The sequence below is a fragment of the Canis aureus genome, chromosome 16 (assembly GCF_053574225.1).
Source record: "Canis aureus isolate CA01 chromosome 16, VMU_Caureus_v.1.0, whole genome shotgun sequence".
NCBI lineage: Eukaryota > Metazoa > Chordata > Mammalia > Carnivora > Canidae > Canis > Canis aureus.
Genome location: NC_135626.1, coordinates 12,084,771 through 12,111,961, shown reverse-complemented (window position 1 = coordinate 12,111,961; position 27,191 = coordinate 12,084,771). Strand labels below are relative to the sequence as shown.

The window sequence follows — 27,191 nt, the reverse complement described above, 5'->3', positions numbered from 1 at the left end:
AGGCGTTGGGGGGCGGGGCCTTGGGTGGGGCTTGGGCAGAGTGGGTGGAGTATAGGTGGGCAGGGCAGAGCAAGGTGGGGGAGGGGGCGGGGCTTAGGCAGGGGGTAGGGTGCAGGTGGGCAGGAGGTGGGCTGGGGTGGGGCACATGTGAGGTGGGGGCGGGGCACAAGTGAGCAACGGGTGGGGCTCTGGGGGCAGGGCTCTGGGAGGGGGCACCAGGGCAGGGCACAGGTGGAGAAGCAGGTGCAGGGAGGGGTCCCAGAAGGGGCACAGGTGAGGAGCCGGGTGCAGGCAGGGCTCTGGGAGGGGCCGGCGGGGGCGCAGGGCTGGACAGGGCCCTGAGCGTGCCTGCATCCATCTGTCCACAGCCCCCTGTACGACCAGTACTGCAAGGACCACTTCGGTGATGGGCACTGTGACCAGGGCTGCAACAGCGCGGAGTGTGAGTGGGATGGGCTGGACTGTGCAGAGCATGTCCCCGAGCGGCTGGCAGCTGGTGCCCTGGTGCTGGTGGTGCTCACACCGCCTGCACAGCTGCGCAACAACTCGCTGCACTTCCTGCGGGAGCTCAGCCGCCTGCTGCACACCAACGTGGTGTTCAAGCGTGATGCTCATGGCCAGCCCATGATCTTCCCATACTACGGACGAGAGGAGGAGCTGCGCAAACACCCCATCAAACGTGCGGTGGACAGCTGGGCCGTGCCTGGGGCCCTGCTAAATCGGGTGGAGGCTGCATTGCTCCCTGGTGGGGCTGGACGCCGGCGCAGGGAGCTGGACCCCATGGACATCCGCGGGTGAGCGTGCCAGCTCCCCACTCCCCTGGTGGGCCGGGTGCTGCCTCCCAACCTGATGGCGGAATAGACAGAGGGTCCCACAAGACCCAGACTTCCTGGGCCCACCTGCCCAGCACCTGGGGTCAGTTCCCAGAGGAGGACCAGACTCCTGAGATGGGAGAACAGTGCTTGCATCTCCCAGTGGGATGTACAGGGTGGCAGAGTGGTCGAGGGAGCACTTTGAGGAGTGTCTCAGAAGCACCTGCTGTGTGTGCCCATGTGGGGCTTGCTGGGCTGGAGGGAGCACTGTCCACCTCCTGGGTGGTTCTGTACAGTTATGCCCATCCTGGGAGTGCCCCCTCCCCCATGGGGATGATGCCATGGGCCCAAGGGGTAAATGGAGCAGCTGTGGGGGTGCACCTGAGGTCTGAGCCCCCTGACCTGGGTACTCCCCTAGATCTATCGTCTACTTGGAGATCGACAACCGGCAGTGTGTCCAGTCATCCTCGCAGTGTTTCCAGAGTGCCACGGATGTGGCCGCCTTCTTGGGTGCTCTTGCCTCGCTGGGGAGCCTCAACATCCCTTACAAGATTGAGGCCGTGCAGAGTGAGTGGCCCGCCCTAGCCCCACTCCCTGGGGGACAGTTTGCAGGCTTCTAAGGAAAGTCTACCTGGGAGGGGCTGCATCTCCCAGCCTTCCCCCCCGCCCCCTGGCAAATGTTCTTGTTTTTTGTGCCATTTGCCGCCCATGCAGTGCGTGTCATGCCGTCCAGAGCGCAGGAAGCACTTCTGTGGGATTTTCTGTCTGGCGCGCCCTCCCTACCCGTAGTGACAGCTGTCGGGGTGGCTGGCCCAGGGGATGGACACATCTGCCAGAAAGTGGGAGCCTTTTTCTCCCCCTCCCTGTTCCCCTGATTTTTCTTTGTTGGGTATTATTTCAAAATCATTACAGCTTTTTAAAAAAGAGAGAGAGAGAGAAGAATTGATCGGTGTCATGTGAAGTGTTGAAGTTTGTATCTCGAAAATCCCTGTAAATCCTTTGTCTTAACAGCTCAATGCAAGTGCAGTGATTTGAAGTTGGCTAATCCTTCTCCCTTAAAGGAGAAAAAAGTAAAAGCCGTCTCCAGATAGTCGGCTGGTGCAAGAGAGAATTTAGCGATAGTTTGCAATTCTGATTAATCGCGTAGAAAATGACCTTATTTTGGGGGGCGGGGTGGAGGAGAGCGGGTGAGGAGGCACCCAGCCGCGGAGCCAGTCCGCTGCCCCCCGGCTGCCGGCCTGCCGTGGAGCTGCCGCCTGATATCTGGGCACCCACAGGTGAGACCGTGGAGCTGCCCCCGCCCCCGCAGCTGCACTTCATGTACGTGGCCGTGGCCGCCTTCGTGCTGCTCTTCTTCGTGGGCTGCGGGGTGCTGCTGTCCCGCAAGCGCCGGCGGCAGCATGGACAGCTCTGGTTCCCTGAAGGCTTCAAGGTGTCAGAGGCCAGCAAGAAGAAGCGGCGGGAGCCCCTTGGCGAGGACTCCGTGGGTCTCAAGTTAGTGGACGCCACCGCAGCCTCTGGGGGGCTTGGGGGAGACGGGTCCCGTCCCCTGCAGACCCACAGGCCTCACCTTGCTCGGTCCAAGGGCACTGGGCGGCTGCCTGAGCCCCGGCCCTGGGGACAGCCCTGCTCAGTCTCACTCCCCCGCCCTCGTGCTCCCAGGCCCCTGAAGAATGTCTCAGATGGCGCGCTCATGGACGACAACCAGAACGAGTGGGGTGACGAGGACCTGGAGGCTAAGAAGTTCCGGGTGAGTCTGGTGGGATCTTGGACGTCCCTGGGCGGCTCCACCCCTGCCCTGGGCCCCCTGTGATGGGCCCTCTGCTCACCCCTTCCTTAGTTCGAGGAACCGGTGGTTCTTCCCGACCTGGATGACCAGACAGACCACCGGCAGTGGACGCAGCAGCACCTGGATGCTGCCGATCTGCGCGTGTCGGCCATGGCTCCCACGCCACCCCAGGGTGAAGCCGATGCCGACTGCATGGACGTCAATGTCCGAGGGCCAGGTAGGCGCACAGCCAGCCACCCGCCACTGCCCCCCACCCCAGAGGCTCTTGGGACAGGGTTACCCTCATCCGGCAGCTTGCCGGGGTCAGTATGCTGGAGGCCGGGCACTGGGTAGGCAAGGTGCACTCTCAGGACAGGATGTCCCGGGAGACGCTCCTCCCTTACCTTAGCTGGCTCCATCTGGGGAAGGCATTCTGCCCATCAGATTCATTCCTTCTGAAACGTCTGAGGTGCTTACGTCACCTTTTCCCGGATGGGTTATTGATGAAGGTCTCAGGCAGGTCAGGCCATGGGGCTGCAGGGCTACCGTCACCCACTAGCCAATTGGCAGCGGGACTGGCTCTGTCCCTTGGGAAGCTCAGGTTGATTTTGGTGGCCCCACCGTGGGTAGAGGGTGCCACAGGCTGGGCTGTGCATCCACATGGCCGCCCACCAAGTCAAGACCATGGACACCCCCGCTGCTGCCGCTGCCTGGGGCCCACCCTCCTGACCGAGCCCTCCCCTGCGTTCACACAGATGGCTTCACGCCCCTCATGATCGCCTCCTGCAGTGGAGGAGGCCTAGAGACGGGCAACAGCGAGGAGGAAGAGGACGCTCCAGCAGTCATCTCCGACTTCATCTACCAGGGCGCCAGCCTGCACAACCAAACAGACCGCACCGGCGAGACCGCCCTGCACCTGGCCGCCCGCTACTCGCGCTCCGATGCGGCCAAGCGCCTGTTGGAAGCCAGCGCAGATGCCAACATCCAGGACAACATGGGCCGCACCCCGCTACACGCGGCCGTGTCCGCTGACGCACAGGGTGTCTTCCAGGTGGGCAGCTGCTGCGCGTGCCCTTCCACCAGCCCCTGGCCCACCCACCTTGCCCCTGGTCTGGCTGGCGACTGGGCTCACGGGCCCCAGAGCCCTGACATCAAGTGTAGCCTGAGCGGGGATGGTTGGTAGCTTCACATGAACCTGTGGCTCTGAGTCACACAGCTCCAAGGAAGGCTGGAGGCAGGTGTGCAGGAGGCCTACAGGGCGTGGGGGTGAGAGGCCTCCTGGCCCCACTGTGGTAGCTCCTCACGGCCCCCTTGCTCAGCCATGGCTGGAGGCGTAGCCTGTGGCAGCGAGGGTTTTGGGGCCCTGTGGACCTGAGGCTTTGGCCTCACTGGGAGCCTGGGGGTAGCGTGGGTTCAGGGAATTGGATGTGTGGGTTTTGGGTTTCTGTCTCTGCACAGACCCCCCCCCCCCTTTGCAAACCACCAGCTAGTTCCCAGGCTCTGGGCAGCCCTGCCCTGAACAGACAGGCAAGGCATGGCGCCATTTGGGGGAAAGCCCTCACAAAGCTGCTAATGTAATGATTTTTAACGCGTTACTCGCCTGCGGAGCTAAGGAAGCGAGGCTGGCTGGGGGAGGACCTGTAAACGAGCCCCCGGAGGACGGCTCTGGCTGTATTGGCTCTGACAGCCCTTCTGGCACACAGACATGTGGGATTCCCGGGGGCTCTCAGTGGGAGTGAGGCCAGCCCTTGTCACCCACCCGTGGATGGTGACCGTCCTTCCCATCGGTGACCTGGGGCGCAGCAGCATCTGAAGGACTGCATGCTCTCTCTGAACCTGGGTGAACACAGCACAGCTCAGGAGTTCTGAGTCCATGGTCTAGGCATGGCTCTGCCCACCGTGGTTGGGCAGACACTTAACTCCTCTGTCCTGGGTGGTGGTGGTGGCAGCCAGGCCCACAGCAAGGATGGGATGAGGCCATGCCTGATGATCGAATGCCTGGTGTGTGTGGGCAGTGCAGCTTGCACCCCAGCCCCTCCAGCTATCGCCAGTGGAGTGCCGCCCTCCCTGCGCTCCTTGCGTCATCCACACTTCCCAGGACTCCACTCACAGAGGCTCTGTTGTGCTGCGGGTGGGTTCGCAGGCACTGTGTCCGGGCCGGCAGCCTCGGACACATCTGCCAAGCCTGAGACCGTCTCCTATTGTCTAGATCCTCATCCGGAATCGAGCCACAGACCTGGATGCCCGCATGCATGACGGCACGACGCCACTGATCCTGGCGGCCCGCCTGGCTGTGGAGGGCATGCTGGAGGACCTGATCAACTCACATGCTGATGTCAACGCTGTGGATGATCTGGGTAAGCCAGGCTGCGGCCCCGGGTGTGGAGGATGGGCCCGCTGTCCCTGCCAGCCCACCCTGACTGACCCTTGGCTTCCCCTTGCAGGCAAGTCTGCCCTGCACTGGGCCGCTGCTGTGAACAACGTGGAAGCTGCCGTTGTGCTGCTGAAGAATGGGGCCAACAAAGACATGCAGAACAACAAGGTGGGCTTACGGGCCGGGGCAAGGCTACAAGTCCTTTCACAGCACCTTCTGTTTGAGAACAGGCAGGAAGGGTTGACGCAGATGGAGCCCAAGCCTGGTGGGTGTGGGGGCTTGGCACTCGGGGGATGCCCAGGCCATGTTCCTGTGTGTGGAGCTGTCACCATCTTGCTCAGTGTATCCCCAAAGCCAAGGAAACTTTCCTTCCCAACTCCCAACCTGGGCCCTGGGTGCTTAGCACAGGGTGCTCCTTGGTGGCTGACCCCTGTGTGTGTTGACCCCACTTGGGTCTCCTTGGTGTGGAGTGCCCACAATGTGACCCCCCATCCTGCTAGGGAGACTGAGCCTCAGAGATGCGGGGATTGCCAGGAAGGCATTGGGCCATGGCCGGTGCCTCGTGTGAGCCGGGAAGGCACCACCAGGCCACCTGCTCCCCACTGCCACCCACACAGCAGCCTCACAGGGATGCGTGGTGTATTCTCTGTGCAGACAGGGAAATCGTAACTCAGGAGAGGTGCTAAGGCATCAGGGTCACTTGGGGACCATCTGGGGACAGGACCCTCTCAGCCTGGTGCCCAAGGGTGCCCCCTCAGGGATCCTCCAGTCCCTGAAACGGCTGCACCATTTGTAGCTGTTATGGAGGTGAGAGAGAGAGGGAGAGAGGCCACGGTTGTAGATTCTGGGGGGTCTGTGCCCCCATACAGGTCAAACCTAGTCACTTAGAACACAGACCCCACAGACGGCCTCAGCGCAGGTCTCCTGGGATTCCTCTTAAGGGCGTTTGTAAGACTTAATTGGTCAGGTCATGGTGAAGTTGGGGAAGGGCCTACATGAGCTTGCTTCTCCGGTGCGGTCCCTCTGCTGACAGGGCATTGGTGTGGGTGACCCCCTCACCTGCCTCTCGCCTGTTCCCAGGAGGAGACACCCCTGTTCCTGGCCGCTCGGGAGGGCAGCTATGAGACCGCCAAGGTGCTGCTGGACCACTTCGCCAACCGGGATATCACAGACCACATGGACCGCCTACCTCGCGACATTGCGCAGGAGCGCATGCACCATGACATCGTTCGGCTGCTGGATGAGTACAGCCTTGTACGCAGCCCCCAGCTGCACGGCCCCGCCCTGGGCGGCACGCCGACACTCTCCCCCCCGCTCTGCTCCCCCAATGGCTACCTGGGCAACCTGAAGCCAGCTGTGCCGGGCAAGAAGGCCCGCAAGCCCAGCACCAAGGGCCTGGCCTGTGGTGGCAAGGAGACCAAGGACCTCAAGGCACGCAGAAAGAAATCCCAGGACGGCAAGGCCTGCCTACTGGACAGCTCAAGTGTGCTGTCACCCGTGGACTCACTGGAGTCACCCCACGGCTACCTGTCAGACGTGGCCTCACCACCTCTGCTGTCGTCTCCATTCCAGCCATCCCCATCTGTGCCTCTTGGCCACCTGCCTGGCATGCCTGATGCCCACCTAGGTGTCAGCCACCTGAGCGTGGCCGCCAAGCCTGAGATGGCCACATTGGCTGGGGGTGGCCGGCTGGCCTTCGAGGCGGGACCGCCACGGCTCTCCCACCTACCCGTGGCCTCCAGCACCGGCACTGTCCTGGGCACCGGCAGTGGCAGCACTAGTGGCAGTGGCGGAGGGGCCGTGAATTTCACCATGGGTGGGGCCACGGCCTTGAACGGCCAGTGTGAGTGGCTGTCCCGGCTCCAGAATGGCCTGGTGCCAAACCAGTACAACCCACTGCGAGGGAACGTGGCACCGGGCCCCCTGAGCTCGCAGGCCCCTGGCCTCCAGCACAGCCTGATGGGCCCACTGCACGCCGGCCTCCCCACCACCGCTGCCCTATCCCACATGATGAGCTACCAGGCCCTGCCCAACACTCGCCTGGCCAGCCAGCCTCACCTGGTACAGACCCAGCCACTGCAGCAGGTGCCGCAGCAGCAGCAGAACTTACAGATGCCGCAGCCCGGCCTGCAGCCGCCGCCGAGCCTGCAGCCACCCACTATCCAGCAGCCACAGAGCCTGCCGCCACCACCCCAGCCACCCCAGCCGCACCTCGGGGTGAGCTCGGCCGCCAGCGGCCACGTGGGCCGAAGCTTCCTGGGCGGAGAGCCGAGCCAGGCAGATGTGCAGCCGTTGGGTGCCAGTGGCCTGGCGGTGCACACTATCCTGCCGCAGGACAGCCAGGCCCTGCCCACGGCACTGCCTGCTGCACTGGCCCCGGCCATGACCACCGCCCAGTTCCTGACCCCGCCCTCACAGCACAGCTACTCCTCCTCCCCTGCGGACAACACCCCCAGCCACCAGCTGCAGGTTCCCGAGCACCCCTTCCTCACCCCGTCCCCTGAGTCCCCGGACCAGTGGTCCAGCTCGTCGCCACATTCCCACGTCTCTGACTGGTCGGAGGGCATCTCTAGCCCGCCCACCAGCACTCAGTCCCACATCGCCCACATTCCGGAGACGCTCAAGTAAACAGCCAGCACCCCGGTGGGACCCTGGCTTCCTTTCCCAAGCCCTGCTGGGGCGTTTGCGTGCGCACCGCAGACACCGGGATGGACCGAAGGGGCTTTTTCTTAAGAAACATGTTTTTATACAAAATAAAAGGACAAGGATTTTAATTTTTTTTTAGTATTTATTTATGTACTTTTATTTTCCGAGGAAACACTGCCTTTTTTATTTATACTTAATGTTTTCTATGGCTCCAGGTAACAATTTTTATCTGTTCTGAGAAAATAAACTAGTGCTCAGCTGAGATTTTACTACTTATGATATTGTTACGTGTTTGTAAAATATGAACAAAGATTCATGATTTATAAATGCCACTTATTTATTGATTTTGTTTTTCCTTCAAAATCCAAAAGAATGATGTCGGGGAAGGGAGGTTTGAACCCGCATTGTCCAGAAAGGTGCCAGGGTGACCGGGGGCTGAGGCCCTGTCCCCGCGTGCCCCCCCGCAACCCCTCCCCCGACCCCACGCCTGGTCCTGAGCCTCCTGCCGGCATCACCTGTCACCTACTTTGTGGGAGGAGACGCATCTAGATGCAAATAAGACAGAACCTTCACCTCACCTTTAGCATGTGGATTAATTCGCGTTTAAACCAGGAGTGTGAAATATAAAATGATGTGGTTTCTTTAACGATTTTTCTGAAAACGTGCTTTTAAAGATGTGTTCTTGGGGTGTCCCGCGAGCACATTTCATGGTACCGATCATGAATCTTTGTTTCAGGTTCAGTATTACATAGTTGTGGATTGGTCTTGTGAGTTCCTGTTTCTTTTACAAGCTCCTCTGCCCCCCACCCTGGCCTTGATATGTAAGCATTGTGTAAGAGTGAGGAGTCAGGTCTCCGTGAGGCACCCACCTTGCCCCCGACCCCCGGGGATGCCATGTGGGAGAATCCTTTTCTGGGGAAAGACACTGCCTGGACCACCCTGTTGGAGACGCCGGCACCTCACTAGACCCCACGAAAGATCAGCTGCTACCCCCTGGCCTGGGTTCAGCTCGCAGAGCAAACAGCTCTCGGCCTCGTCCTCATGGGAGACTTCCCAGCGCTGTGGCTGTGTCCAGCCTCGGTTTGCAGAGACAGCTCATCCCAAGGCCTGACACAGCTCCAGGGTGCCCCCCAGGGTCACGGGAGCCAGCTCCGGGGCCACCCCTCCTGGTCTGGAGAGGGGTGCGTGTGCCCGGGGAAGGAGCAGATTCTTGCAATATCAAGTATAAGCCTGTGGCAAAGTAAACGTCTGTAAATACATTTTTAAAGGTGGATTTTGTTTAAAAAATCTGAATGAACAGGTGTGTCCGGGGTCATGCTGATGAGGGATGTCAGAACATGGCTCTGCTCACCACCAGGTCTGGCGGCCTGACCTGCAGCCGCCGGGACCGTAGCTCCTGAGAGCAAACCCAGGGAAGGCCTCCCTGCTGCCTCCGCCAGGCAGCCTCTCCGGCCTTGCCAAGGGGCAGTGTCGTGTGCCATCCCTAGTGGGCATGACCAGACATGCCCTGAGATGTTGATTCTTACTGTGTTTTGTAAAAATAGAGTGTAGTTTACAGGAAAAAGGAAACTTTTTAAAAAAGTTATCTAAGTGCAAAACTGTAGGTGATGAAAATGCTGTATTTTTTTTCATCTTTTTTTTTTTTTTTTTTGTTAACTGATTTGCAATAAAAGTAATGCTGATGGTCATCCCAATTTTGCTAAATCTGGTTGTGGCATCCGCTCCCTTCCTTGGAGGCCAGGCGGGTGGGCGGGTGGGCAGGCCGCTCTATTCGGAGGGAAACAGCAATTCTTCTGCCCCTTCTGATGCGCAGTGATGGAGACCACCTGGCCCTGGCCCCTGGGGATGCTGGGGACAAGCCATCTCCAGGAGTTCTGCAGGCGTCTCTGCATCTGTGTGGGCCTGGCCCCATCCTGTGCAGAGGGCCAGGGACGTGGCAGCTAAAGCAGTCCCAAGGCACACGCAGCCGCAAGGCACACACAGCCCCAAGGCAGGGGGCTCCTGTCCGTCAGAGGGGCAGGGCACCACCTGCCCAACCTGGGGAGCCCTGCGGGGGCGGGGGGAGGGAGCTACAGGGGTGACCGTGGTGGGGAAGGTCATGTAAGGCCGAGGAGCTGCTGACGGCTGTCAGACACAGGCTGCCAGGCACCTGCAGGGCCCCCTTCTCCCTCCTACCTGTGCCTTTATCTCTACCTGGCCACATCCCAGCTGGCAGATTCCAGCCAGATTAACTGAGGGAGGGAACGTCGGATGGCCCCTACTACGACCCCTGCCCTGTGGGCCCAGGAGACCCAAGCACAGGTGTGATCCCAAGTTCCTTGCTGAGTTTGGAGGCTTCCTTCCCCTCCCCACTTACCCCTGCCCTGGCCCCGTGTCAGGCCCTGGGCTGTGTAGACCAGATGAGAGGTTCCAGGATGTAGAATAGGGTACATGGCCCGACTTTTGTGTATGGAGGGAGCAGAGCCAGTCTGAAATCTGCCCCAAGAACTCCCAGCACCCGAGATGCCACATCTAGGTGGCCAAAAGAAGTGAAAATGGCGCAAACAAGTTCCCACATGCACTTGTTCACTGCGGCACTATCCATAACAGCCAGGAGGTGGAAATAGCCCCAATGCCCAACAGCTGATGTGTGGATCACATGTGATGGTTCATTTCATGTGTCCCCTTGGCTGAGCCTTTTGGCCTTTTGTTTGTGGATTAGACTAACATTCGGATCAGTGGATGGAGTTACTTGAAGCCCTCTGCAGCGTGGGTGGGCCTCATCCGATCAGTTGATGACCATACTAGAACAAAGAGACAGAGGGAAGCCCTCCTGCCTCACCCTTGGCCCCGGAACAGAGCTGCTCTTGAGCACGGATGGAAGTATCAGCTCTTTCCTGGGTCTCAAGCCTGAGGACTCTCAGATGGAAACCGAACCGTTAGCTTTCCTGGCTTGTGTGCCTTCAGACTCAGGCAGGAGCCTTTGACATCACCTGTCCCAGGCTCTGGCCTGTTGACCACACACCCTGGGACTTACCAGCCTCTGTAATCTTACAAGCCCAGTCCTGATCATAGGCCTCTTTATACACATGTGCAGTCTTTCAGTTCTGTTTGTCTGGAGAACCCAGACCAAGTGCACACGATGGGGTATGATGTAGCCCCAAAAAGGAACGGAGGCCTAGCACAAGGGTACAGCAAACCCCAAACATGTGATGCTGGGTGCCAGGAGCCTGACATGGAGGCCTCGTCACATATGGCTCCATTGGTATGAACGTGCAGAATGGGGGAGCCCAGAGAGGTAGGAAGCAGGGTGGGGGTGCCTATGGTGCCTCGGAAGGCAGGGTCCCCCAGGGGTGCTGGCTGCATAGCAGGCTGAACATATTGAGACGGGCGTGCTCGCTCCAATAATGACGACTTCAGTTTTAGCTCAGTTACTGTTTTAGAAGAAACAACCAAGTCCCAGCAGTGTTTGCAGTTCCAAGAGGCTCATCTAGGTGGTGGGATCCCCCAACGCAGCAGGGTGGGCCTCGGGAGTCCCCAGAGTCACCAGAGCCCTTGACAGCTGGATGGAAGCCCACAGAAGAGAACGGAGCCCTCAGAGCATCACCCTGCTCCAGCTCACACGGAGCGCAGAGTGGGGAGCCCTGCCTGTGTCCCAGCGGACAAGGTCCTGGGGGCCGCCAGCCTCTGGCCATGTGCTCTGTCCTGCCCTGCAGTCCGACCCTCAGGGACTTGTCCCCACCCACCTGGCTCTGAGACTCCCAGCCAGTGTCCCCTGGGGCCCAGAGCTGCTCCCCTGCCCTGGCTGCAGAGTCCCCACCACTGTCAGGCTCTCCCTCTGCCCTGTGGTCCCTCTGCCCTGTGGTTCCTCAATGTATGCCCTGGGCTGGCGGGCTCAGCCAGTCCCCACCCCTAGGAGGCCCCACTAGACACCACAGGCCTCCCCCTGACTTAGGGGGCCTGTTCCAGCTGAATTGTGTCCCCTCCCCCCAGAATTTCTGTTTTGAGACCTGAGGTCCCAGGACCTTGGGATGTGGCTTATTGGGAGACGTGGTGTCTATAGTGCTAATCAGGGTAACGGGAGGCTGGGAGTACATCCCAATCCAGCCTGACGGCTGTCCTTATAAAAAAAGAACACAGACACACACACGGGGGCCACCAGGTGGGTTGCGGGAGGACATGGCCATCTGCAAACGCGGGAGGGAGGCCTTGGGAGGAACCAGGCCTGCCCTGCTCAAATGTCCAGCCTCCCGGATGTGAGGGAATTAGTTTCTGTTGAGCCACCCAGTCTGTGGGGCTTGGTTAAGGCAGCCCTAGCCGACCAGCCAAGGGTGCTGGGTCTCACCTCCAGGTGCCAGAGCCATTCCCCAGGGGCCCTAGCAGCCCCAGCAGCCCCAGCCGGCTGGCCAGGCACATACCCAGAGCCCCTGTCCCTCCTCTGGAGACTTGGGCCCAGCAACACAAAGCACATGACACCTACAGCAGAGCTGCAGGCCCAGTTCCCCCCACCCCTGGGCTTCCTTCCTTCGGGACAACTTGTTTGAACTGGGTGGAAGGACAGGGCGGGGGAGGGGGATAACTTTGTTCAGCACCTCGAGGGGTGATTCAGAGCTGCACCTTCCAGCGAAAGTGTAACAAGTGTGACACAAGCCACAAACGCAGTGCTAAACATCTCAGTAGCCACATTTTAAAAAAGTGAAAAGAAACAAGAAAAAGCTTATATGTTTTAGATAATCCAATATATCTGGAACATTAGCATCTCAACCTGTAATTGACAGGCCGCCTGGGTGGCTCAGCGGCTGAGCATCTGCCTTCAGCCCAGGGCGTGATCCTGGGGTCCTGGGATCGAGTTCTGTATCGGGGTTCCCTGCATGAAGCCTGCTTCTCCCTCTGCCTGTGTCTCTGCCTGTGTCTCTCATGAATAAATAAATAAAATCTTTAAATAATAAAATAAAATAAAACCTGAGCCATCGAAAGGTATAACCTTACATAAGTGACTTGCTCTTTGCCCTGTTTCCTTGTCTTCCGGTGGAGAAAAGGGAAGGCTGCTGGCCACACCTGGTGAAGGTGATGCAGGGCAATGCGCATTATAGGTATTCTTTATGGAAAAGAAACAATTCCCAGCCCCTGGGCTGTGAGGATGAAACCACTGAGCACACAGCTTGAAAAACACACGTTCCCTGTCTCTGTGGCAGCATCGAGCTCAACTTGGAGGATTTATGGAGCACCTGTTGTGTGAACAGAACAACGCCTGCTGTCCAGGGGTGTAAGGAGTCCGGAAATACTCCCCCTGTAAAGGGCCCCAGTCTGGGGGTGTTGGGGGGGAAGCCCGAATCTTTGATCCTGCAGCCAAGGCCCAGATCCTGCAGGAGCCTCTGAAGCCCGAAGTCCCCAGACCGGGTCTCCAATGGGAGGCGGCTCTCTGCCCCCCCTGCTGGCAGGTTCCTGCCAGTGCCCCCTTGGCCAGCAGGTGCTCCCGCGGGGATTTCCATCATTCACACCTGCAGTTCACAACTGTCTCAAGGTCGCCCAGTCACCGTGTTATTGGCGTTATTGTCCCGTTTTACAGATGGGGAGGCTGAGGCTCAAAGAGACAGGCCCGCTTCCCCAGGTGCACCCATTTGAGCCAGGGTGGTATGGCTCCCTGGTCCACGTTCTCACAACCACTCAGGGGGCCTCTGTGGCTCGGTCACACACTTTCCAGACGGTAACTCGGACGCCCAGGAGTCAGTGCTGCAGCCAGCCTGGCACTTGGTGCTCCACCGTGGCCTTTCTGCCTTCCCAATCCGCAAGCCCCCATGCTTGCGGATGAGTCCATGCTCAGGGCTCACGCCCTCCTGTTACTTCGGCTGATGTGGTGGTGGTGGGGTGGCTGCAGATGCCGCTGGCATCTGAGTCACCGAGGCTCAGCTCTCCCTGCCAGTCTGGTCTAGCAGCCTGACTGCTCCCCTGGGGCCCCAAGGCCCCCTCCTGGGCTCCCGGGTCTTGTTAGCGCCCTGCCAGAGCCAGAGGGAGGCCAAACTGACCATGTCATTCCTGGTGGGAGCTCCCAAGAGCTTCCTTGCCCTCAGAAATCTAGTGCAGGGCCTGCAGAGCCCTGGGCAACGCATAACCGCCTGATGCCACCACCCACCTAAGGATTTCCGCCCCTTGCTGCTCCTACACAAGCTTCTGCTTGCTTCAGCCACAAATGCTCCTTTTCCTCTGTCCCGGGCTCTACTCTGTCACCCGCAGGTGGGATCCAGATCTTACAGGTGCTCCCATGCCCCCCCCACCCCCACTGGGTGCATTGGCAGCTGCTCAGAGTACACGGTCCCTGGGGCAGGGGCCGGCCTAGCAGTCCCACAGCCACAGTTCCAGCTCCTAGTGGTGCCTGGAGTGCAGTAGGGGCTCAGCAAATGACTGTACAGTTTTGTGAAAGAGGTCTCGGTTTTTTTTCCAGGGCCTGGCGGCAGCTAATGAAATACAAATCACTTTCTCATGTGGCTCTGATTCTCTGTGGCCTGACTCACGTGGAAATGGCATCCCTCCTGTGCTTCTAGGACACTCCTCTCACTTATGTGTCACCTTACATGTTTAGTACTTGGTTCAATGCTTAAGGAAAAAAAGAATTATCTGAGGCTTGCAGGTGCCATGCATGTTTGCAGGTGCTGGAGATGAGAGCTAATGAGGACGCTGATGGTGGGGACATTCTTCAAGCTCAGCCCAGGTGTGGATTTTCTCTCGAAAGGCACCCCAGGGGGCTGGATTGTACCCCAGCCGGCTCCATGGAGGCACCTCTCTCTCCTTACATTCAGCCTGGTCACACACCACCGACAACTCTCCACACCATGGGAGCCCGATGCACAGGGGCCACGGGACAGGCTTGAACACCTCACTCTCTCTGCCCCCCTGACCTGCCCTCTCCTGAAGGAGCTGACAGCCCCTCCTCTCCATTTGGACCTCCTCAGCTATATGGCCTCCTTCCTCTTCCAGAAGCCCTCCCTGCCAGCTTTTTCCATCTCTGAGGCCCCAATGCACTTTTTCCCTGGACAACTCAGCCAGTCCTGTTGCATGGAGGCACACCTTGCTCTCTCCAGGCTGAATCAAGCAAGCCCCCTCCGACGCCCCCAGTCTCAGCACCCAGGGCTGAAGGCTTGACTCAGGGGAGTGCCCAGTGTGGAGCAGGACTGTCCTATAAACATCCACTTGCAGACCCCTCAACTGCAGCTACTTTATGCCCTGGGGAAGCAAGGGGCAGAGGCTCAGACACTGAGACTGCGGCCACCCCTCCGAGGGCTCCTTCTCCAGTCACCGAAACGGTCAGTTGTCAGATCCATAATCTAGGGAGTTATAGCCCCAGGCTGGGGCCGCTGCCTGGGGTCCCCGACCCCCTCCCTCCATGTGCTGTCTAGGCCAGCGCTGTCCAATGGCAATATGCCCAGCATGTATGGAATTTTTTTTTTTTGCATGTATGGAATTTTAAACTTCTGATGAGCTCCATTAAAAAAGGGAAACAGATGAAATAAATTTTAATAGTACATTTAACTCAATATACCCCAAATATCACCACTTCAACATGCAATAGAAAGCTACCAGTGAAGGGGATCCCTGGGTGGCTCAGCAGCTTGGTGCCTGCCTTGGGCCCAGGGCATGATCCTGGAGTCCTGGGATCGAGTCCCATGTTGGACTCCTTGCATGGAGCCTTTTTTTCCCCTCTGCCTGTGTCCCTGCCTCTCTCTTTCTCTTTTTCTGTGTCTCTCATAAATAAATGAATCTTTTTTTTTTTTTTTTTAAAGAAAGCTATCAGTGGGCTAGTTGACATTCTTGGCACTCTGGCCTCTAATGCTGCTAAGATCCCACCTCTGCTCAGCCCGGCCTCCCTTGCAGGTGCCCAGTGGCAGCCATCTTTGGACAGTGCAGGCTACTGGGAGGGGCTGACGATTGTGCTGTTGAAAATGCAGCGTGACAGACTGCCGTGATGCTGGAAAGGACAGCCCTGCTCCCTGGCACAGCCTCTGTCCATTGTCCTGGAAGTACGTAGCCCTGTGTCCGGGTGCTCTGGGTCACAGGACTACAGCTCTGGTTACGGAACTTTGCATGAGCAACTAATAACTTTGCCCTCAGGAAAGAGGCTGACTCTAGCCCCTGTAGGCGGGTTTCAGGGAGGTGGCGGCATTTGTATGCAGCCTCCACCAGCCAGGGAGGACAGAAAGAAAGGAGAGGGACATGCTGCAGGTAAAGGGATGGACGACTCCTCAGGCACAGCAGCAGCTGTCGTGGCAGTGCACCTTTCGCCCCCCTGCACAGGCCTCATGTGCTCTTCAGCCAGAGTCACCCTATGCCCATTTGCCCCTGACTGGCCCAGGACAGTCAAGCTCATGCCTGCTGTTCTGGTGCATGCATCAACAGCATGTTGTTTAGGTGCTCCACCCCGCCTGGACTCTAGGCTGATGAGGCCACGATGGTCAGGGAGGGCAAGGAAGCTTAAAGTGGAGGACCTGCGACTCAGAGCCCAGCCTCCACCACCTCTGGCTCCGCTGGGGGCCTAGACCCTTCTCCTGCACACCAGGCTCCGAACAGCCAAGGACCCAAGGGCCTCCATTCCAGAGGCCTAGCAGTGGGGAGGTGGGGATGGGCCCCTGCACCTTTGCCTCTGCTTCCTCCTTTCAGGGGGGTTCACAGTGACTTCTGTCTCTGTGGAGCGGATTGTTGGGACAAAGTGACCGCAGGAGGAAGTGAATCAAGGGCGGCAGGGTCCGGGGCCGAGTTCCAGCACACGATCTCTCACTGTGTTGAAATAGGTTGGGACCTTGATTTCTGCAAGGCAAATGTTAGTTTAGCAGAGTGGCCACGTCAGATGGGCTGAACCTCCTCCCGCACCCCCTGACAGCGTGGCTGCTCCCTGCCAGAGTCAGAGCAAACAGGTAGCTGAGCCACACTCCTTCCTTCTCCCCAGGCTCGCGTCCCACAGGTGAGCAGGGAGCCCGCCCACCCCAGCAGGCCTCGGCGCCCGCTGCCCGGCGCCCGCTGCCCGCACTGGTCGCTGCTGGGAGCTCGGCCTCGCTGCTGGGAGCTTGGCCTCGCGGGGCTATGCAATCGGACGCCCCCCCCACCCCGGAAGGAGCTGGGACACGTGGGGGCAGGTCGCGCCTTGCCAGGCAGGGGTGCAGGTGAGTGGGCCGGCCCTGCTGGCTGGAAGCTTCCCCACCTTCTGAACCTCCTTTCTCAGGGGGGAAATGAGGGTATACACGGCAGCACCCCGGTCCCGAAGACCCTCCCCGGGAAGGAGCAGGAGGCTGAGCGCGGCGGTACCCCGCGCGCCTGTCCCCGCCTGTCCCGTACCCGCTCAACGGCTGCGGAAGGCCGCACGCAGCCCTGGCTTTCGTCCCCGCGGCTTGGGGACCCGGGGCATCGACGGACGCGGCGGGGCGTGCGCGGCGGTAGCGGCCGCGCAGGGGAGGGGGCGGGGCGGCGTAGCCCGGGCCGGGGCCTGCCCCCTGGACGGCTCCCAGGGGTCTGTTTCCCGAGGGCCGGGCGCGGACCGAAACAAACTTCCCGGGCAGAACCGGAACCCTGAGCCGCAGCTGGCCGTAACCAGGCAACTGGAAAGCCGCCGCGCGGTGCACAGGCGCAGTCCGCCGCGGCGGCCGGCGCATGCGCAGTCGCCTTCCGCCCGTCTCCAGCCTTGGAGGAAGTCCAACGGCAGAATGGGAGGGTCGCGCCTGCGCCAGGGCGCCGCTCGGGTTCTCGGCGTCGCCGAGTAGCCGATCTCGGTGGGTGCGCCCGCTGGCTTCGGCCGATCAAGACTAGACCCTCACTTGGGTCTGACCGAAGAGCCCGACTCTTCTCCCGTCCTAAGACAAGGAAAGACTGAGAGGAAGAGCTGGCGTGACGGGGGCGTCTCCGGGTAGCCCGCCGCGCGCCCCGCCCGAAAGGTGGGCGAAGGGCGGGTCACGGGGGGGCGGGGCTGAGGGGCGAGGCCAAGGGGGCGGGACGAAGGGATGAACGCCGAGAGATTGGCCGCAAGCGGGGGGCCGGGTCAACGGGGCGGACGAATGGATGGTCGGCGGGGGAGGGGGCGGAGCTAGCGTGCCGGGCGTAGCGTCACGGGGCAGCTGCGATGGGCGGGGCCGATGGGCGTGGTGGGCGGGCGTGGCGCGCGCTGACGTCGTGGTCGGACACGTCGGCGGCGCGGCGGCCGGAGCCGGATGTGCCAAGATGGCTGCTGCGGCTGCCGGGTCTATGCTCGTCGCCACAGCCGGGCCGGCTTCCACCCGCGGCTCCTGAGGGGTTGGCCCAGGGGTCGCGGAGGGGCCAGGAGGGAGCCTCGGGCGCCCTGTGGCGCGCCGGTGAGGGTTAGGGCCGGGCGGGGGGGGAGCGGCCGGGCCGGGCCCAGCCCCGGGTGGACAGCGCGTCTCCGGGGGCCGCCAGGGGTCGGCCCGGGGGCCGGTGGGGACCTGCGGGTGGGGACCAGACTGACTGACGTGGACCCCGCAGGCATGGCCGACTATGTGGCAGGTGCCCGTCGGGCTCAGCCCCGGCGGCCTGGTTGGAGGGTTGTGTTGGAAGGGGTGGAGGATAGACCAGATCTGCAACTTTTCAGAGAGCACAAACGTGTACGAAATTTGCCTCACAGTTGTGCGTGTCCTTTGCTCGGAAGCTTCGGAAGTACTTTAGTCCCCGTTGGTTGGGAGATTTGTTCTGAGCCGAGCTGCTGAGAGAGTCGCATTGTTGTTGCCTGTTGGTAATTTCGTGGCGGAGTGACCGAGATGCTGCAGCGGAGGTCGGAGGTCGGCCACTTGCTTTACATTAAGGGCTAGAGCGAGAGTAATGAACTCAGTAGGTTTCTCGTGGCAGAAGTATCACAGTCCAGCGTCAGGGCACACCACAGCTATTTAAAATCGGTTTTTGCTGCTTCACCTGTAAACACTTTTACATGGCTTAGGGATTGGGCATGATCTGCTTAAGATTCTGTGTTAGATACATGTGTGCAGGTGTTCTTCGCCAGAGCCACTATTCCCACTCCAGGTAGGGCAAGGAGCAAACCAGGTTACAGACAGTTGCTCCTCCAGAGATACTTTTGCAAGTTTCAGCACAGCCAGGCTCCCTGCAGTTTTGTGTTTGTTTTCTTCCATGCCTCTTCTTAGGGTTCTGGGTGGTGTCATCTTGCAAAGATAAGGCAAGAGGCACAATAGTGCGGCTTTCTTGTTCCTGTGATTCCTTCACCCTAAATAGCAGTAAGTCCCAAAATCCTATGCAGAACTTTCTTAAGGGTAGAGTGTCGATTTTAATGAAGCCTTGCTTCTGTAAAGCTCTTCCCTGAATGTCAGTGCATCCCTTAGGATCTTTTGTCACTTTTAGCAGTGTTTAGACTCCCCTTTCTTGTTGTTTAACATGTAAATGTGTTTGTGTATTTAGAAAAGCTGGAGTTTATGGTGTCTTTGGGTGAAGTGTCCCATAGTCTGACAGGGACGTCACACTCACGGTCACTGTGAGGGAGATTGTAGGCAAAGGGTAGATAGACTCTTGGGTGCTTTCTGGTGCTCCTGTTGGTTTTATACGCTCATAGCTCGAATGTTTCAGTTCTACAGTCAGGACTGTGTATTGGAAATAGGTTGTGCTTAAGTATTTCACGGAGATACAAGGCAGTCTACTTGAAGGGCTACGTTTATGAGTAATGCATCTTTAAGAAACACAACTGGTTTCTCTAAGATAATGCTTTTGTTTGCTTTTGTTTTTTGTTAAATGACTTGGGGATACAGGATGACTTCCGGGCTGGAATTAAGCTCCTAGGGTCAGGAGAGAAATATTAGGCAGTTTTTCTGTTTATGAATTGAGGAAAGGAACAAAAGAATAATGTCCCTGTTCAAGATTGTTCTGAATGAAATTGACATATTGCCAAAACGCTCTCAATTATGGGAGAGGGAGAGAAGGGGATTTTACTTTATAGGGAAGTAATAGCATTTGCCTAAAAACTGGTTCTTAGTCTAGGAGTTGAGAAAATAGTTTTGTTTTGTTTTGTTTAAAGGTTTTTCTTTCTTTTTTATTCATGAGACACAGGCAGACACACAGGCAGAGGAAGAAGCAGGCTCCATGCAGGGAACCCGATGTGGGACTCGATCCTGGGACTCCAAGATCACGCCCTAGCTGAAGGCGGTGCTAAGCTGCCGAACCACCCAGGGATCCCTGAGAAAATAGTTTTTAAAGAAAGTTTCTTCAAGGAAAACATTTAAGTATAAACCTGTGAAATTTACTCTTTGATAACATTTCCCTGTTAAAAAGCAGCAGGCATTAAGGCATCCCAGAACCTACTGTGAATAGAATTTTGTAAGATGAAACCCAGAAGGAACCTTAGAAATGGTCATATTGCTTCTTTCACTTCACAGATGAAGAGGCTGGGTCCCAGAAAGACAAGTGGTGTTCCCTGGGGCCATTCAGCTGGACACCCAGCCCTGCTCTCCTGTCACACCTCTGCTCTGTCACACCCCCTGGACCTCTGCTATGTGGGGTTTTTCTTTTTTCAATGTGTTTAAGATGGTTGAGGGTCCTCTGCTGAAGCCTTACAGGAGGAAGTTGTGTCTTGGAGGGCGTCCTGGGTGCCTCAGTTTCACAGATAAGAGGAGGCTCTGCTTGTTCTACTGTCAGTCCAGCTGAGCTGTAAACATTCTTTGTTTTGAAATGGCAGTTTGTAACCTGGTGAGATATCCGATGCAATTCCTAATATGGTCCATTAAGTTTGAGTGAGTTTTGAAATGCTCATCCATCAGAAGGGGTTCCCTGTTGGCTTAGGACAGAGCATGTGTGGGCAGTAATGGTAGTGAATTAATAGATTCCAAGCACCTGAGTTTCCAGAGAGGCATAGAAGCTTTCTTTTGTAAGTAGCTTTACTTAAAAACACATTCATAAATGTGTTCTTGTATCTGATTATCAGATTTCCAAGAGCAAAAACATCGTACATCTGCAGAAATGTGTGGGTTAAACTCTGGAGTCCTTCTATGATTTCTCCCTCTGGTGTTTACTTTTCCCGGTGATTGGCTAGACTTAACCCTGGTTGTTTGTGAGGATGGTACTGGAGGAAGAAGTTCCACATAGAAAAGAACTTTGTAAAGAGACAGTACCTGGGTTCTTGTCTTAGAAGTACAGGTTAACTATTTAAAATTATACTTAATGTATCTTATTTAGATAAACCCACCCCTAGGACCAGCAACAAAAGACACTGTAAAGATGATTTTTGCCCCTTTGGTTGTCTCTAAAGTTTGTTGGCATTCTATTATTGAAAATCTTTGAATCAAGTCATTTGGTCAGGACTCTTTTTTTTTTTTTTTAAGATTTTATTTATTCATGAGAAACACACAGAGAGAGGCAGAAACATAGGCAGAGGGAGAGGCAGGCTCCCTGTGGGGAGCCCGATGGGGGACTCAATCCCAGGACCCCGGGATCATGACCTGAGCCAAAGGCAGATGTTCAACCACTGAGCCACCCAGAGGTCCCCATTTGGTCAGCTTTAAAGTTGCTTTAAGTTTACTTGGGGTTTTCATTCCGAGTATAGTTGTAGCTCTAGCAGTCAGGGGCACCTGCTAGTGGCGTTCAACCAGTCACAGTGCAGAAAATAAGATCTTTTACAAAGGGTCATAAGAGGTATTTCTATGTATTTCCGATTTTGCAACTTCTTTACTCTGTACTTTATAATGCTATTTCGTTACACTGGAAATGGAAATTTTAAACTTTCGTTTTCTTTTTTTTTTTTTTTTTAATTTTTATTTATTTATGATAGTCACACACAGAGAGAGAGAGAGGCAGAGACACAGGCAGAGGGAGAAGCAGGCTCCATGCACCGGGAGCCCGACGTGGGATTCGATCCCGGGTCTCCAGGATCGCGCCCTGGGCCAAAGGCAGGCGCCAAACCGCTGCGCCACCCAGGGATCCCTAAACTTTCGTTTTCATTTCAGGATTGAACATTAACTTGTATGAGAAGTATGATATGTAATCTTAAGCGAGGAGTTGGCTGTTTCTGGATCTGGTGATAATTAACAGGAGAGATCAGTGTAGCTGGTAGTAAATCAGACCAGCAGTTAGGTTGTGCTTCATCTGTGTCCATGTGGTGGGGGCATCACAGAGGCATCAGGCATTCCAGGTGGGTATTCAGCAGGGCTCTGAAACAACCCCAGAGAAGGTAGTGACTTGTGTGAAGTCTGAAGTTGGTCAGTGAGCTCCCACACAGTCTGTGATTGTGTCCTGGGCTGGTGTCCGTGTGCTTGCCTGTGCGCTCAGCAGCTCCTCCTCTGGGCACGAGGGGATGGGAGCAGCGGGCCTCAGGACTGGACATGCAAACTCTTAAGTTTCCAGGCTTTCTCTGTTTTTTTAGTTTCCCTAATTCTAGTTGGGAGTTCGAATATATGGATTTTATGCTGATTTCTTCTTTTTCTTTTTCAGTTCAAATTAAGGAAACCCTATATCCTGCTTCTTTCTGTAAGTGGATCTAATTGTGCAAAAGATCAATCATGCAGCCACCACCCCAGGCAGCCCCATCAGGCGTGATTGGGCCACCTCCAGCTGGGACTCCTCAGAGCATGTTCTGGTCCAACAGACCGTATAGGAGACAGGCAAATAATAACACACCCGTGACTCCAATAACTTGCCCACTGCAGCCGGTGACGGATCCATTTGCTTTTAGTAGACAGGCGCTACAAAGTACATCGTTGGGCAGTTCATCCAAAAGCAGCCTGCCCATTTTGCAAGGCCCAGCCCCAGCAGCGTTCCCTCAGCGCCCTGGTCTGCCTGTGCCTCACACAAATGCTGGGGATACCCCCCAAGGACCTGTGTCACAGCCCAGAGCAGATGGTGGTCTGTTTTCCAGTGTGTTGACCCCTTCAGCACCATTGGAGTCAGAGTTGAACCGGAGTGCCGACGGTGCTCCCAGCTCAGAACCCGAAGTTCAGACTCTGTCGTGTCCTCAGTACATTCCAGGAGTGGGTCCTGACGGTTCCCACGGGGGGCATCCACCCATAAACCTGCCTGGGCCTGATAGGCCCCTGAGTACGCAGAACCTGCACGATGGTGCTCCGGCATTAGCACCGCCCCCTTTCATCCCTCAGCCTCATCAGCCGACGCCAGGCCAGTGGGGGCCAGGGCAGAGCAGCCCACAACCCTCAGGTCAGCACTACTGGCCTCGCCCAGAAGGATCTGTTCAGAATGCGGTGCCCCATGCCTCCAGTGTTCCTCACTTCCCTGCTCCATCCAACCCGCACCATGGTCCTGGCCACGAGCAGCTCAACCCACTGATGCCTTTGCCAGGGCCCTTAGCCAGTGACGGAAGCACCGAGGCAGCCTACCTGCAAAGTGGAAACCACTCAACAAGTAACTTTGATCCTGAAAATGCATTCAGGCAAAATTCTCAAGCTGGGAATACTCGGGTGAGCCAGGAGCTCAGGCCAAGTCCAGGAGTGAATAAAGAGCAGTTGCCAGACCTTGCTCTCATTAATCCCCTCACTCAGGGAAATAGCCCAGAAAGCCATTTGCACTATCCCCTGGGGGCTGGGACCAGCCGGGCCCTGCCAGAAGTGGACTCGGGAGCTCTCTCTATGTTTTTCCAAGGTGGGGAGACAGAAAATGAGGAGAACCTCTCATCTGAAAAAACAGGCTCTGCTGGTCAGTGTGACTTCGATGGCTTCTCCCCCAGTCCTGCACTCGGTCATGCTCCTGCCCATATGGGAGCAGGTAGCATTTACCAGGCCTTTCCCAAAGGTTCCAGCAGTGAGGCCACGCAGCCAGGAGGGCATCCACAACCTTATTTTTCTCAGTCTGCAGGTGCCCAGCCTGATAGACCCACCACAGCAAATGCTGCCATCACCCTGTGGGGCAGCACAGCCAATGCAGGTACGCACGCTGCCAGTAGCTCACAATCTGAGAACGTGGAAGACCTTGAATTCATTCAGAATCAGGAAGTCCTGCCAAGTGAGCCCCTGAGCTTGGACCCTTCCACCCCGAGTGATCAGGTCAGATATGGGCCCCTTCCCAGGCCAGCCATTCCCAGGCTCGGTGTTGTGGGCCTTGCTGGAGGCGGGGGCCCAAATCTCGAGGCACCGGATTCAGCACCGCACCCTGTACGATCTGATAGCGTGTCATCCAGTTACAGCAGCAAGAGCCACAGGAATCCTTCGAGTGCAGCCAGGCCCCAAGAATTGGTAGGTACTTTCATTCAGCAAGAAGTTGGAAAACCTGAAGATGAGTCTTCGGGAAGTTTTTTTAAGCAAATAGATTCTTCTCCTGTGGGAGGTGAGACAAACGGGACCACCATGAGCCAGAATCACCACAGCAGCCTGTCTCAGCCCTCAACCCCCAGCCCTCCGAAACCCACTGGGATATTTCAGACAAGTGCAAATAGTTCATTTGAACCAGTGAAATCCCACTTAGTTGGAGTAAAACCAGTTGAGGCCGATCGGGCCAATGTGGTGGGTGAGGTGAGAGGAACCGCTGCCTACCAGAAGCAGCGCAGACCCACTGCTGCCCCACCTGACACCTCCCCCGGCAACCTGGAGCAGCCGCCAGACAACATAGAGACCCTGTTCACACTCCAGGCCTGTTCTCCGCCTTTTACTGTACCCGTGGAGGCCGGGCCTGGGCTCGTACACACCACTGGACCACCCTTGGAAACTGTGCTTCTGGCAGCTGAGAAAAGGCCTTTGGCCAGAGCCCAGGGAGCTGTGAAGTGTGAGAGCCCAGTGACGACGTTGTGGGCGCAGAACGAGCTGCCAGATTTTGGAGGCAACGTCCTTCTAGCCCCAGCTGCTCCTGCGTTGCATGTGCCTGTGAAACCACAGCCATCTGAAGTGATTCAGCCTCCAGATGAGGGCGTGTCTGCTCCACAGGCCCGGCAGCCAGGCTCTGGCCTCCCTCTGCAGAGTGGGGACAGCATCGGTGCTTCTGAGAACCTCGAGAATCCTCCCAAGATGGGAGAAGAGGAGGCCCTCCCATCACAGGCAAGTTCTGGCTATGCCAGTCTGTTATCCTCACCACCCACTGAATCTTTGCAGAATCAACCAGTCTTGATCGCCCAGCCTGATCAAAGCTATAATTTGGCTCAGCCCATTAACTTTTCTGTGTCCTTATCAAGTCCTAATGAGAAGAATCAGCCCTGGAGAGATGCTTTGATTGGGGATAAACCCTCCACAAGCAGCCGGGCTGTGGGGGGTGACTCTGGAGACAGCGCTCCTGTGTCTGGGATCGTGGCTGGCTCTCTCACCCGCTCGCCTCTGCCCAGCAGTCTCATGCAAAGTAGTTTTCCACAAGTTCCTGGCACTTTGGAAATAGTTTCTAATCAACCTGCTAATTTGCTGGTTCAGCCACCACCTCATCCAGTTCCAAAGAACTTGCTTCCAGAAAACCAAAAGATTCATAATGTGGAGAACGTTCTTCCCGAGTTGGTCAGTAGCCCTGCTGGAAGCATAGGCATGATGTTAGTGCCACCTGCAAATGCTACCTCAGTACCTGCTGGTAATAAGGCAGATCACTCCAGTAATCGGGAAGAAACTGCCGGAGCCCTAGACTTTGCGCCTAATAGGACTTTGGAAAATCCTCTAAGAATGTATAGCCCGTCCCATTCTGACAGCTCCGCTTGTCCACACACTTTCAGCAGTCATCCTAGACAACCGGGGCCTGGGCCACATAACCCAGACTATTTCTACCAACAGGTGACAAAAGATGCTCAGGACCAGTGTGGCCTAGAGAGAGCCCAGCAGGAGCCCGCACCACCTCCCCCACAAGGGCCCAAAGCAGCATGTTCAGAACCTTCAAACCCAGGAAGTCCACCCATACAGGGTCAGCCCCAAAACTCGGTCCCACCACCTGCAAGTCCAGCTCCGGCTGACACGGGTCAGCAGTTGCCGCCGCCGCGGCCACCTCGGTCCTCCAGCGCATCTGTTGTGTCTACCAGCTCGAGCCAGGCAGCTGTGCGGTCGGACCAGCACTGGCTGCAGCCGCCGCCTCCAGACTTGGCATCTTATTATTATTACAGAGCCCTGTACGATGGCTACCAGTCCCATTACCCATCACCCTACCCGCCGGATCCTGGCACGGTCTCCCTCTATTATCAGGTACGGTCAAGCTCTCAGACTTGAATCCTGTGACCAGCGGTTTCTTTCTCTCAAGTTGTGCTCCATGGCAGGCTTTTCTTGCTCAATTCAGAAGTAATCTCTAGTGCCACCACTGTGCAGAGTGCCAGTTCCACATGCTACTGCATGAGGAAAGTGGCCCTGGTCACAGAGCTTGCTCTGCCAAGTGCAGCCCATCTCTTGGAATTGACTCTGCACGCTTGTGTATTGAATCTCATAGAATACTCGATTAATTTTTTAACACAGCATGCCCCAGCTTCTCTGACTGAGAAGCCCTGTTTCCTGTCCCACCAGGGGCTTCTCTGCAGAACTAGAGCTGTGGGTTGTACACTTCGGGAAGGTGGGATAGCCCCTTGAAGCTTCGGTGTGGTTTTGATGTGAAAAGTCTACCTGACCAGTAACAGGAAACTATGGTCTTTGAAGTTCTTCCTTGAGAATAAAAACATTTAGAGAAAAAAACTTAGGTTTGGAGTGTAATCCTAGCGCAACAGCCAAGGGGGATGAAATTCCATAAACTCCGCCAGAGCAGTCCCAACAGGGGGTGTCTGGGGGCACCAGACACCAGCCTTGGGGCTGCAGAAGCCTTGCCCTTCAGGGCACAAGTGCACGAATGTTGAAATCCAGTTCTGTTCAGTCCCCTAGTTTGAAACCGTGTGGTTCAAGTATACACATTGGATCACTATTTGCTTCTTATCAGCTCTAGTCCCTGCCCAGCATCACCCAGGGTTAGCTGAGTTCAAAGGAGTGTGGACCAGAAGTTTGAAAAGCACTGTCCTACAAGGGGGCGCAGGCAGGAGCCATGGTCATTCTGGAGGCCTCGAGGTTAGAGGTGACTGGGTGTGCAGGGTTGCTGGGGCCCAGGCTGGGTGGCAGCCCCCAGCGATAGGAGGCTTGGGTCTCCTTCACAGGCTTTGAGCATCTTTGGGAATGTACAAATAGTGTACAACTGATCACTGAGACTCGTGAATTCTAGATCCTGGAAGGGGCCCCAAGGACTCCTATTTCCATACATGGAAATTGATTTCTGATCTGCCCAGAGCCCAGGAAGGGCCAATAGAGCATGAAGGGAGCAGTGTACCTGCTTTCGATCCTTCATGCAGCAACTACTTGCGCATCCTGGGAACTCCAGCCAGAGCCTAGCACACTTCTGTGGAAGCCCGTTTCCTTCTGCCCTTTGGCCTTGTCGCCATGGTCTCCAGGAGGGGTCAAGAATAAGTCCGTTTTACGTGATTTCTCCTCTTTTGCCAGGTGATGGCAGAGAGTCAGGCTCAGACCAAAGGACTGATTCTGTCTCCTGCCTAGACCACCTCATCTCTGCTTTGGTTCTTCACATGGCCACTTTTTAGAGACAGAGCTGTAGTCATTCATGGGTCCATAACAGGGCCAAAAGCCTTGTGAGGATAAAATACAGTCCTCTCTATGAGGCTACCTGTAGCTCCAGGACCCATTGAGAAGAAACCCTGGTTATTTTGCTTATGTGAAATGGTGTCCGAAACAACACAAGCTTGTGGAGTCCTAGC

At 56.8% G+C, this 27,191-nt stretch overlaps 2 protein-coding genes and 1 long non-coding RNA gene across 12 annotated transcripts in view; 2 read left to right on the top strand and 1 right to left on the bottom strand.

The window, feature by feature from the left end:
* Nucleotides 1-9,304, top strand: part of NOTCH1 (notch receptor 1) — a 43,502-nt gene extending 34,198 nt beyond the window's left edge. The window contains exons 26-34 of the mRNA XM_077851414.1: nt 369-794; nt 1,231-1,379; nt 2,090-2,306; nt 2,475-2,562; nt 2,653-2,818; nt 3,336-3,631; nt 4,790-4,937; nt 5,025-5,122; nt 6,035-9,304. Coding sequence (XP_077707540.1) covers nt 369-794; nt 1,231-1,379; nt 2,090-2,306; nt 2,475-2,562; nt 2,653-2,818; nt 3,336-3,631; nt 4,790-4,937; nt 5,025-5,122; nt 6,035-7,582 — 3,136 coding nt within the window. The 3' untranslated portion in view covers nt 7,583-9,304. The remainder of the gene's footprint in view (nt 1-368; nt 795-1,230; nt 1,380-2,089; nt 2,307-2,474; nt 2,563-2,652; nt 2,819-3,335; nt 3,632-4,789; nt 4,938-5,024; nt 5,123-6,034) is intronic.
* Nucleotides 9,305-15,299: 5,995 nt separating this feature from the next.
* On the bottom strand, nt 15,300-17,577 carry LOC144285802 (uncharacterized). Its single transcript, XR_013354024.1, has 2 exons — nt 16,904-17,577; nt 15,300-16,378 (listed from the first exon to the last, which is right to left on the bottom strand). It is a non-coding gene; the product is annotated as an uncharacterized LOC144285802 (long non-coding RNA).
* Nucleotides 17,259-27,191, top strand: part of SEC16A (SEC16 homolog A, endoplasmic reticulum export factor) — a 34,020-nt gene continuing 24,087 nt past the window's right edge. For 6 of the 10 annotated variants that reach the window (XM_077851408.1, XM_077851406.1, XM_077851407.1 and 3 more), the window contains exons 1-2: nt 17,737-17,910; nt 21,995-25,653. In XM_077851408.1, the coding sequence (XP_077707534.1) occupies nt 22,063-25,653 (3,591 nt within the window). In that variant the 5' untranslated portion in view covers nt 17,737-17,910; nt 21,995-22,062. Of the gene's footprint in view, nt 17,497-17,736; nt 17,911-21,510; nt 21,696-21,994; nt 25,654-27,191 lie in introns of those variants that run through there. The other 4 variants (XM_077851412.1, XM_077851411.1, XM_077851404.1 and 1 more) reach the window with 3 other exon arrangements.